The sequence below is a fragment of the Oncorhynchus mykiss genome, chromosome 2 (genome assembly GCF_013265735.2).
Source record: "Oncorhynchus mykiss isolate Arlee chromosome 2, USDA_OmykA_1.1, whole genome shotgun sequence".
NCBI lineage: Eukaryota > Metazoa > Chordata > Actinopteri > Salmoniformes > Salmonidae > Oncorhynchus > Oncorhynchus mykiss.
Window position 1 is genome coordinate 99,290,055 of NC_048566.1, and position 12,500 is coordinate 99,302,554.

The 12,500-nt window shown below is 48.7% G+C and overlaps 1 protein-coding gene across 8 annotated transcripts in view; it reads right to left on the reverse strand.

Annotated features, from left to right (window-relative positions):
• Positions 1–12,500, reverse strand: part of tjp1b (tight junction protein 1b) — a 281,606-nt gene that overhangs the window by 68,205 nt on the left and 200,901 nt on the right. For all 8 annotated transcript variants that reach the window (XM_036960733.1, XM_036960722.1, XM_036960745.1 and 5 more), the window contains 3 exons: positions 2,101–2,225; positions 1,714–1,816; positions 1,010–1,340 (listed from right to left, as the gene is read on the reverse strand). In XM_036960733.1, the coding sequence (XP_036816628.1) occupies positions 1,010–1,340; positions 1,714–1,816; positions 2,101–2,225 (559 nt within the window). The remainder of the gene's footprint in view (positions 1–1,009; positions 1,341–1,713; positions 1,817–2,100; positions 2,226–12,500) is intronic.

Sequence of the window (12,500 nt, forward strand, 5' to 3'; positions counted from 1 at the left end):
ACTAGGCTACCTGCTGGTTACTGGCCCAACCCTCTGACCACTAGGCTACCTGCTGGTTACTGGTCCAACCCTCTAACCACTAGGCTACCTGCTGGTTACTGGCCCAACCCTCTGACCACTAGGCTACCTGCTGGTTACTGGCCCAACACTCTGACCACTAGGCTACCTGCTGGTTACTGGCCCAACACTCTGACCACTAGGCTACCTGCTGGTTACTGGCCCAACGCTCTGACCACTAGGCTACCTGCCTCCCCCGTTGTTGGTGTAATTACGCAAAACAAATCTGAGTGGCTGGTAGGCCGAACAGTTTGTCTCAAGACCTGATCCCAACTAACATTAACTAGACAATATATATCCTAACTAATCCTAACTCTGACTAGACAATATATCTCCTAACTAACCCTAACCCTGACTAGACAATATATATCCTAACTAACCCTAACCCTGACTAGACAATATATATCCTAACTAACCCTAACCCCAACTAGACAACATATATCCTAACTAACCCTAACCCTGACCCGACTAGACAACATATTCTAAACTAACCCTAACCCTGACCCCGACGAGACAACAAGCCTGCCAGCCAGCCAGCCAGCCAGCCAGCCAGCCAACCAACCAGCCATCTAATGTTCTCTCTTTTCTCCCCATTCTCTAGTCTTTAGTCATCCTATTTAGCTAGCCTAGCTTGCCTACGTGCTGCAGAGAAATTATACTAGCTTTATTATACTAATTTAACAAAGTAGATAAGTCATACTTTCACCAACTGTAAAAATAAATCCATCTCTGTCTGAGACGGAAAAGAGCAGGCACAATGGATTATGGTCATTGTAGTTAATTACCACATTTCTGCACTGAACTAGGTTGAATATTTGCTTAATGAAAACTACAACTCCCTTTAGCGTCCCATTTAGTTCTTGACTTCATTTCTATTGTGAATGATTTGATGTCTCTCTAGAGAAACGGCACGTTTGGCTCCACCCAAAAATCCCAACTTTATGATCCTCACCTTCATTCTTGCGGGACTTGACGAGGGTGACTTTGGCGGGCCGCGGGGGCTGGTTGAGTGAGCGCCGGTCGGAGCGCGGGGAGAGACTCCTCTCCCGTGAGCCGCTGCGTTCCCTCTCTCTGTCCCGGTCCCGCCTCCCCGTGCTTCTCCCGCTGCGCCGGGCCGAGGCCCCTCCCACGCCGCTGTAGGCGTTGGGGCCGCTGCGTGTGGAACGCGTCTCGTATATCTCTTCGTCGTAACTGTCCTCCTCGTCCTCCTCATGCTCCGACATGGTCTCCCTCTCCCCAAGACGACCCATGGGTACATGCACCTTCCGCTTCCGTCTGATTGTCTGAAGAGGAAGACAACTTTAGTCCGTTGTCATGAGATTACACACCAATTTCATTTCCCCATTTCTTCCTCGTTATCTCTCTCTCTCTCTCTCTCTCTACAGGACGTTAGCCCGAAAGAGACAGGATCTAGTCCATAATAAGTGGTGTAATTACACCCCAAACCTCCAGTTCTCTATCTCTGGGGTATTCTGTGTCCAGTGGAAGTGGTAAGATGTGGTTTTAGCAGATAATTGGTGAGTCCCAGGCGTACCGTGCATCCAGGTGGTAAGATAAAAACAATTGGCCAATTTATATTTAACAGCTGGATTTTATCAGTGCAAAAGAAACACAGAGGAGTTTTTATTTTTAGGTTCCTCAAAAATTGATACTCACAATCTTTGCATTCTTGCCACTTTTCCGTAGCTGCTGGACTGCGTATGCGTGTTCCACGTTGTCCATGGAGACGGCGTTGACCATCGTGACTCTGTCATTCTCCCTGGAAGGAAAGGAGAGAGAGAGAGAGAGACTTGTTAATACACCGTAAACAACCACATGTAGAACTAAAATTGTTTAATTAATACTATCATTTTGATCTCATGGACTGTCAGTCCTCCCATCCATAGAAACATCTATTCATCTGAGAACGGTTACATTTGTTCCAAGCCACATCCCTCAGATTTATATCAAACCAAGGAAGCCGATGTGGTAATTCATCCTAAGAGAAGAGAAGAGAGGAGAGGAGAGGAGAGGAGAGGAGAGGAGAGGAGAGGAGGATCTTACTGCAGTAGGCCCTCAGCTGGCCCTCCCTTCAAGACGTCTGAGATGACGATGGAGGTCTCACCACTCTGGAAATGAGGGTTATCCCGACCTCCTGAGATGGCTATCCCAAAGCCAAACCCTGGTGCCTGGAGATACAGAGATGTTAACAGTCTACCCTGGTGATACAGAGATGTTAACAGTCTATCCTGGTGCCTGGTGATACAGAGATGTTAACAGTCTATCCTGGTGCCTGGTAATACAGAGAATAAAATAGAAAATGTATCCATTATTTTACCAGGTAAATTGACTGAGAACACATTCTCATTTACAGCAACGACCTGGGGAATAGTTACAGGAGAGAGGAGGGGGATGAATGAGCCAATTGTAAACTGGGGATGATTAAGTGACCATGATGGTTTGAGGGCCAGATTGGGAATTTAGCCAGGACACCAGGGTTAACACCTCTACTCTTACGATAAGTGCCATGGGATCTTTAATGACCACAGAGAGTCAGGACACCCATTTAACATCCCATCCGAAAGACAGCACCCTACACAGGGCAATGTCCCCAATCACAGCATTGGGATATTTTTTTAAACCAGAGGAAAGAGTGCCTCCTACGGGCCCTCCAACACCACTTCCAGCAGCATCTGGTCTCCCATCCAGGGACTGACCAGGACCAACCCTGCTTAGCTTCAGAAGCAAGCCAGCAGTGGTATGCAGGGTGGTATGCTGCTAGTAAAAGATGTTAAAAGGTTATGTTAACGGTCTAACCTGGTGCCTGGTGATACAGAAAACCAGAGAGAGACACAGAGACTAGCATCAGAACACTATAGCATTCACAACAACAAGAGAGAGAGAGAGAGATATAGAGAGAGACACACAGATAGATAGAGAGAGAGAGACACACACAGATAGAGAGAGAGACACACAGATAGATAGAGAGAGAGACACACAGATATAGAGAGAGACACACAGATAGAGAGAGAGACACACACAGATAGACAGAGAGAGACACACAGATAGAGAGAGAGAGAGAGAGAGCGAGAGAGAGAGAGAGAGACAGCAAGAGTTAGTTACTATTAAACAGCTAGAGAGTTAGCTACTATTTTTTATTTATTTATTTTTATTTTACCTTTATTTAACCAGGTAGGCAAGTTGAGAACAAGTTCTCATTTACAATTGCGACCTGGCCAAGATAAAGCAAAGCAGTTCGACAGATACAACAACACAGAGTTACACATGGAGTAAAACAAACATACAGTCAATAATAAAGTATAAACAAGTCTATATACAATGTGAGCAAATGAGGTGAGAAGGGAGGTAAAGGCAAAAAAAGGCCTTGGTGGCAAGGTAAATACAATATAGCAAGTAAAACACTGGAATGGTAGTTTTGCAATGGAAGAATGTGCAAAGTAGAAAGTAGAAATAATGGGGTGCAAAGGAGCAAAATAAATAAATTAATTAAATACAGTTGGGAAAGAGGTAGTTGATAGGGCTAAATTATAGGTGGGCTATGTACAGGTGCAGTAATCTGTGAGCTGCTCTGACAGTTGGTGCTTAAAGCTAGTGAGGGAGATAAGTGTTTCCAGTTTCAGAGATTTTTGTAGTTCGTTCCAGTCATTGGCAGCAGAGAACTGGAAAGAGAGACGGCCAAAGAAAGAATTGGTTTTGGGGGTGACTAGAGAGATATACCTGCTGGAGCGTGTGCTACAGGTGGGAGATGCTATGGTGACCAGCGAGCTGAGATAAGGGGGGACTTTACCTAGCAGGGTCTTGTAGATGACATGGAGCCAGTGGGTTTGGCGACGAGTATGAAGCGAGGGCCAGCCAACGAGAGCGTACAGGTCGCAATGGTGGGTAGTATATGGGGCTTTGGTGACAAAACGGATTGCACTGTGATAGACTGCATCCAGTTTGTTGAGTAGGGTATTGGAGGCTATTTTGTAAATTACATCGCCAAAGTCGAGGATTGGTAGGATGGTCAGTTTTACAAGGGTATGTTTGGCAGCATGAGTGAAGGATGCTTTGTTGCGAAATAGGAAGCCAATTCTAGATTTAACTTTGGATTGGAGATGTTTGATATGGGTCTGGAAGGAGAGTTTACAGTCTAACCAGACACCTAAGTATTTGTAGTTGTCCACGTATTCTAAGTCAGAGCCGTCCAGAGTAGTGATGTTGGACAGGCGGGTAGGTGCAGGTAGTGATCGGTTGAAGAGCATGCATTTAGTTTTACTTGTATTTAAGAGCAATTGGAGGCCACGGAAGGAGAGTTGTATGGCATTGAAGCTTGCCTGGAGGGTTGTTAACACAGTGTCCAAAGAAGGGCCGGAAGTATACAGAATGGTGTCGTCTGCGTAGAGGTGGATCAGAGACTCACCAGCAGCAAGAGCGACCTCATTGATGTATACAGAGAAGAGAGTCGGTCCAAGAATTGAACCCTGTGGCACCCCCATAGAGACTGCCAGAGGTCCGGACAACAGACCCTCCGATTTGACACACTGAACTCTATCAGAGAAGTAGTTGGTGAACCAGGCGAGGCAATCATTTGAGAAACCAAGGCTGTTGAGTCTGCCGATGAGGATGTGGTGATTGACAGAGTCGAAAGCCTTGGCCAGATCAATGAATACGGCTGCACAGTAATGTTTCTTATCGATGGCGGTTAAGATATCGTTTAGGACCTTGAGCGTGGCTGAGGTGCACCCATGACCAGCTCTGAAACCAGATTGCATAGCAGAGAAGGTATGGTGAGATTCAAAATGGTCGGTAATCTGTTTGTTGACTTGGCTTTCGAAGACCTTAGAAAGGCATGGTAGGATAGATATAGGTCTGTAGCAGTTTGGGTCAAGAGTGTCCCCCCCTTTGAAGAGGGGGATGACCGCAGCTGCTTTCCAATCTTTGGGAATCTCAGACGACACGAAAGAGAGGTTGAACAGGCTAGTAATAGGGGTGGCAACAATTTCGGCAGATAATTTTAGAAAGAAAGGGTCCAGATTGTCTAGCCCGGCTGATTTGTAGGGGTCCAGATTTTGCAGCTCTTTCAGAACATCAGCTGAATGGATTTGGGAGAAGGAGAAATGGGGAAGGCTTGGGCGAGTTGCTGTTGGGGGTGCAGTGCTGTTGACAGGGGTAGGAGTAGCCAGGTGGAAAGCATGGCCAGCAGTAGAAAAATGCTTATTGAAATTTCAATTATGGTGGATTTATCAGTGGTGACAGTGTTTCCTATCTTCAGTGCAGTGGGCAGCTGGGAGGAGGTGTTCTTATTCTCCATGGACTTTACAGTGTCCCAGAACTTTTTTGAGTTAGTGTTGCAAGAAGCAAATTTCTGCTTGAAAAAGCTAGCCTTGGCTTTTCTAACTGCCTGTGTATAATGGTTTCTAGCTTCCCTGAACAGCTGCATATCACGGGGGCTGTTCGATGCTAATGCAGAACGCCATAGGACGTTTTTGTGTTGATTAAGGGCAGTCAGGTCTGGGGAGAACCAAGGGCTATATCTGTTCCTGGTTCTAAATTTCTTGAATGGGGCATGTTTATTTAAGATGGTTAGGAAGGCATTTTTAAAAAATATCCAGGCATCCTCTACTGACGGGATGAGGTCAATATCCTTCCAGGATACCCCGGCCAGGTCGATTAGAAAGGCCTGCTCGCTGAAGTGTTTCAGGGAGCGTTTTACAGTGATGAGAGGAGGTCGTTTGACCGCTGACCCATTACGGATGCAGGCAATGAGGCAGTGATCGCTGAGATCTTGGTTGAAGACAGCAGAGGTGTATTTAGAGGGGAAGTTGGTTAGGATGATATCTATGAGGGTGCCCGTGTTTAAGGCTTTGGGGAGGTACCTGGTAGGTTCATTGATAATTTGTGTGAGATTGAGGGCATCAAGTTTAGATTGTAGGATGGCTGGGGTGTTAAGCATGTTCCAGTTTAGGTCGCCTAGCAGCACGAGCTCTGAAGATAGATGGGGGGCAATCAGTTCACATATGGTGTCCAGAGCACAGCTGGGGGCAGAGGGTGGTCTATAGCAGGCGGCAACGGTGAGAGACTTGTTTTTAGAGAGGTGGATTTTTAAAAGTAGAAGTTCAAATTGTTTGGGTACAGACCTGGATAGTAGGACAGAACTCTGCAGGCTATCTTTGCAGTAGATTGCAACACCGCCCCCTTTGGCAGTTCTATCTTGTCTGAAAATGTTGTAGTTTGGAATTAAAATGTCTGAATTTTTGGTGGTCTTCCTAAGCCAGGATTCAGACACAGCTAGAACATCCGGGTTGGCAGAGTGTGCTAAAGCAGTGAATAGAACAAACTTAGGGAGGAGGCTTCTAATGTTAACATGCATGAAACCAAGGCTATTACGGTTACAGAAGTCGTCAAAAGAGAGCGCCTGGGGAATAGGAGTGGAGCTAGGCACTGCAGGGCCTGGATTCACCTCTACATCGCCAGAGGAACATAGGAGGAGTAGAATAAGGGTGCGACTAAAAGCAATAAGAATTGGTCGTCTAGAACGTCTGGAACAGAGAGTAAAAGGAGGTTTCTGGGGGCGATAAAATAGCATCAAGGTATAATGTACAGACAAAGGTAAGGTAGGATGTGAATACAGTGGAGGTAAACCTAGGTATTGAGTGATGAAGAGAGAGATATTGTCTCTAGAAACATCATTGAAACCAGGAGATGTCATTGCATGTGTGGGTGGTGGAACTAATAGGTTGGATAAGGTATAGTGAGCAGGACTAGAGGCTCTACAGTGAAATAAGCCAATAAACACTAACCAGAACAGCAATGGACAAGACATATTGACATTAAGGAGAGGCATGCTTAGTCGAGTGATCAAAAGGGTCCATCCAGTGAGTGGAGAGGTTGGTTTAGGGTCACGGCGATTTAGACAGCTAGCCAAGCCAACCGGTAGCAAGCTAGCATAGGATGGAGTCTGTTGTTAGCCACCTCTTGCGTTCGGTCAGTAGATTAGTGGGGTTCCGTGTGGTAGAGGGGATTAATCCAAATCACACAACAACAACAAAAATAAGAACAATAGATATAGTTATAGAGGCCCGAGAAGAAAACATAATAATAATAAAAATAAATAAATTGTCCGATTGTCTATTCAGATAGCAGCCGGTAAGACAGCTAACGGTTAGCGGGCCGCAGATGGGCGTTCAGGTAACGTCGCGACAGAGGAGCCAGCCGGATCTCATTCAGGTAGATAACGTCGGCAGTCCGGTTGTGAAGGCCCGGTGGGGCTCCGCGTAGGCAGTGAAACGGGTCCGGATAGGTGACTGCAGCCCAGGAGTGAATGATGGAACTCAGGAGTGATTGACGGAGCTGGCTAGCACCGGAACAATCGATGTTTGCTCCGGAATCGACGAAAGCCGACTGTCACACGGATAGCAGCTAGCTAGCTGTGAGATCCGAGTATGAATGTCCAGAGAGCAGTTGAAATCCAGGGACATGGAGAGAAAAATTGGTCCGGTATGTTCCGTTCCGCGCTGCGCCGTACAAAACTGGCGATAGATTTTCGATAGATTTTCGAGCTAAAGGACAGCCGATGACCACAAACCGTGGTTAGCTTCTGATTAGCTTCTGGATTAGCTTCTGGGCTAGCTCCTGGCTAGCTTCTGGCTAGCTCCTGGCTAGCTTCTGGCTAGTTTCTGGCTAGCTTCTGGCTAGTTTCTGGCCAGCCTCCTGGAGTTTCTGGCTAGCTTCCTGAAGGATTGCAGATCTGAGGTAAATAATACTTTTTTATAAATATAAATTGGTGAGGCTGGTTGCAGGAGAGTGTTTAGAAGATGAGTTGATGGAAAATAAAAATAAAATGTATGTGAAAAAAGTTGTAAATATATATATATACAGGACACGACAAGACGAGGACAAAAGACGTCTGAACTGCTATGCGATCTTGGATCAGATTATTAAACAGCTAGCTACTATTAAACAGTTAAGAGATTTAGCTACTATTAAACTGTTATGGTGAGTGAATGAGGACCCAAAAGCGAACTAACTTAAACAGAGCTTCTTTAATAACCAAACATAGGTAGGCTCAGATAGACCGGCAGATTCCGACAGGACAGGACAAGGTTACAGCAAACATGACGATAGTCTGGCTCAGGCATGAAACACAACAAACAAGAATCCGACAAGGACAGGAACAGAAACAGAGAGAGATATAGGGACCTAATCAGAGGGAAAAAGGGAACAGGTGGGAAACGGGGTGAATGGGTAGTTAGAGGAGACAAGGAACAGCTGGGGGAAAGCGGGGGAGAAAAGGTAACCTAACAACGACCAGCAGAGGGAGACAGGGTGAAGGGAAAGGACAGAGACAAGACACAACATGACAGTACATGACAGTACCCCCCCACTCACCGAGCGCCTCCTGGCGCACTTGAGGAGGAAACCTGGCGGCAACGGAGGAAATCCTCGATCAGCGCACGGTCCAGCACGTCCCGAGAGGGAACCCAACTCCTCTCCTCAGGACCGTACCCCTCACAATCTACGAAGTACTGGTGACCACGGCCCCGAGGACGCATGTCCAAAATTCTACGGACCCTGTAGATGGGTGCGCCCTCGACAAGGATGGGGGGGGGGGGGGGGAAGACGAGCGGGGGCGCGAAGGACGGGCTTGATGCAGGAGACATGGAAGACCGGGTGGACGCGACGAAGGTATCGCGGAAGAAGAAGTCGAACTGCGACAGGATTAATGACCCGAGAAATACGGAACGGACCAATGAACCGCGGGGTCAACTTGCGAGAAGCCGTCTTAAGGGGAAGGTTCTGAGTGGAGAGCCAAACTCTCTGACCGCGACAATATCTAGGACTCTTAGTTCTACGCTTATTAGCAGCCCTCACAGTCTGCGTCCTATAACGGCAAAGTGCAGACCTGACCCTCTTCCAGGTGCGCTCGCAACGTTGGACAAAAGCCTGAGCGGAGGGGACGCTGGACTCGGCGAACTGAGATGAGAACAGCGGAGGCTGGTACCCGAGGCTACTCTGAAAAGGAGATAGCCCGGTCGCAGACGAAGGAAGCGAGTTGTGGGCGTATTCTGCCCAGGGGAGCTGTTCTGACCAAGACGCAGGGTTACGAAAAGAAAGACTGCGTAAGATGCGACCAATAGTCTGATTGGCCCGTTCTGCTTGACCGTTAGACTGGGGGTGAAAGCCGGAAGAGAGACTGACGGAAGCCCCAATCAAACGGCAAAACTCCCTCCAAAATTGAGACGTGAATTGCGGACCTCTGTCCGAAACGACGTCTGACGGAAGGCCATGAATTCTGAAAACATTCTCGATGATGATTTGTGCCGTCTCTTTAGCAGAAGGAAGCTTAGCAAGGGGAATGAAATGAGCCGCCTTAGAGAACCTATCGACAACCGTAAGAATAACAGTCTTCCCCGCTGACGAAGGCAGTCCGGTGACAAAATCTAAGGCGATGTGAGACCACGGTCGAGAGGGAATAGGAAGCGGCCTGAGACGGCCGGCAGGAGGAGAGTTACCGGACTTAGTCTGCGCGCAGACCGAACAAGCAGCCACGAAACGACGCGTGTCATGCTCCCGGGTGGGCCACCAAAAACGCTGGCGAATGGAAGCAAGCGTACCCCGAACGCCAGGGTGGCCGGCTAACTTGGCAGAGTGAGCCCACTGAAGAACGGCCAGACGAGTAGGAACGGGAACGAAAAGAAGGTTCCTAGGACAAGCGCGCGGCGACGGAGTGTGAGTGAGCGCTTGTTTTACCTGCCTCTCAATTCCCCAGACAGTCAACCCGACAACACGCCCCTCAGGGAGAATCCCCTCGGGGTCAGTGGAGGCTACTGAAGAACTGAAGAGACGAGACAAAGCATCAGGCTTGGTGTTCTTAGAGCCCGGACGATAAGAAATCACGAACTCGAAACGAGCGAAAAACAGCGCCCAACGCGCCTGACGCGCATTAAGTCGTTTGGCAGAACGGATGTACTCAAGGTTCCTATGGTCAGTCCAAACGACAAAAGGAACGGTCGCCCCCTCCAACCACTGTCGCCATTCGCCTAGGGCTAACCGGATGGCGAGCAGTTCGCGGTTACCCACATCATAGTTACGTTCCGACGGCGACAGGCGATGAGAAAAATACGCGCATGGGTGGACCTTGTCGTCAGAGAGGGAGCGCTGAGAAAGGATGGCTCCCACGCCCACCTCTGACGCGTCAACCTCGACAACGAACTGTCTAGAGACGTCAGGTGTAACAAGGATAGGAGCGGATGTAAAACGATTCTTGAGGAGATCAAAAGCTCCCTGGGCGGAAACGGACCACTTAAAGCACGTCTTGACAGAAGTAAGGGCTGTGAGAGGAGCTGCCACCTGACCGAAATTACGGATGAAACGACGATAGAAGTTCGCGAAGCCGAGAAAGCGCTGCAGCTCGATGCGTGACTTAGGGGCGGGCCAATCAATGACAGCTTGGACCTTAGCGGGATCCATCTTAATGCCTTCAGCGGAAATAACAGAACCGAGAAATGTGACGGAGGAGGCATGAAAAGTGCACTTCTCAGCCTTCACAAAAAGACAATTCTCTAAAAGGCGCTGGAGGACACGTCGAACGTGCTGAACATGAATCTGGAGTGACGGTGAAAAAATCAGGATATCGTCAAGGTAAACGAAAACAAAGATGTTCAGCATGTCTCTCAGGACATCATCGACTAATGCCTGAAAGACAGCTGGAGCGTTAGCGAGGCCGAAAGGAAGAACCCGGTATTCAAAGTGCCCTAACGGAGTGTTAAACGCCGTCTTCCACTCGTCCCCCTCCCTGATGCGCACGAGATGGTAAGCGTTACGAAGGTCCAACTTAGTGAAAAACCTGGCTCCCTGCAGGATCTCGAAGGCTGAAGACATAAGAGGAAGCGGATAACGATTCTTCACTGTTATGTCATTCAGCCCTCGATAATCTATGCAGGGGCGCAGAGACCCGTCCTTCTTCTTGACAAAAAAAAACCCCGCTCCGGCGGGAGAGGAGGAGGGGACTATGGTACCGGCGTCAAGAGCTACAGACAAATAATCTTCGAGAGCCTTACGTTCGGGAGCCGACAGAGAGTATAGTCTACCCCGGGGGGGGGTGGTTCCCGGAAGGAGATCAATACTACAATCATACGACCGGTGTGGAGGAAGAGAGGTGGCCCTGGACCGACTGAACACCGTGCGCAGATCGTGATATTCCTCCGGCACCCCTGTCAAATCACCAGGCTCCTCCTGTGAAGAAGAGACAGAGGAAACAGGAGGGATAGCAGACATTAAACATTTCACATGACAAGAGACGTTCCAGGAGAGGATAGAATTACTAGACCAATTAATGGAAGGATTATGACAAACTAGCCAGGGATGGCCCAAAACAACAGGTGTAAAAGGTGAACGAAAAATTAAAAAAGAAATAGTTTCACTATGATTACCAGAAACAGTGAGGGTTAAAGGTAGCGTCTCACGCTGAATCCTGGGGAGAGGACTACCATCCAGGGCGAACAAGGCCGTGGGCTCCTTTAACTGTCTGAGAGGAATGTCATGTTTCCGAGCCCAGGTCTCGTCCATAAAACAGCCCTCCGCCCCAGAGTCTATTAAGGCACTGCAGGAAGCTGACGAACCGGTCCAGCGTAGATGGACCGACAAGGTAGTGCAGGATCTTGAAGGAGAGACAGGAGTAGTAGCGCTCACCAGTAGCCCTCCGCTTACTGACGAGCTCTGGCCTTTTACTGGACATGAAGTGACAAAATGACCAGCGGAACCGCAATAGAGACAGAGGCGGTTGGTGATTCTCCGTTCCCTCTCCTTAGTCGAGATGCGGATACCTCCCAGCTGCATGGGCTCAGCACCCGAGCCGGCAGAGGAAGATGGTAGTGATGCGGAGAGGGAGGCGACGGAGAGCGCGAGCTCCTTTCCACGAGCTCGGTGACAAAGATCAACCCGTCGCTCAATGCGAATAGCGAGTTCAATCAAGGAATCCACGCTGGAAGGAACCTCCCGGGAGAGAATCTCATCCTTTACCTCTGCGCGGAAACCCTCCAGAAGACGAGCGAGCAAGGCCGGCTCGTTCCAGCCACTGGAGACAGCAAGAGTGCGAAACTCAATAGAGTAGTCTGTTATGGATCGATTGCCTTGACATAGGGAAGACAGGGCCCTGGAAGCCTCCTCCCCAAAAACAGATCGATCAAAAACCCGTATCATCTCCTCCTTAAAGTCTTGATACTGGTTAGTACACTCAGCCCTTGCCTCCCAGATTGCCGTGCCCCACTCACGAGCCCGTCCAATAAGGAGAGATATGACGTAGGCGACACGAGCAGTGCTCCTGGAGTAAGTGTTGGGCTGGAGAGAAAACACAATATCACACTGGGTGAGGAACGAGCGGCATTCAGTGGGCTCCCCAGAGTAACACGGCGGGTTATTGATTCTGGGCTCCGGAGATTCGAAAGCCCTGGAAGTGGCCG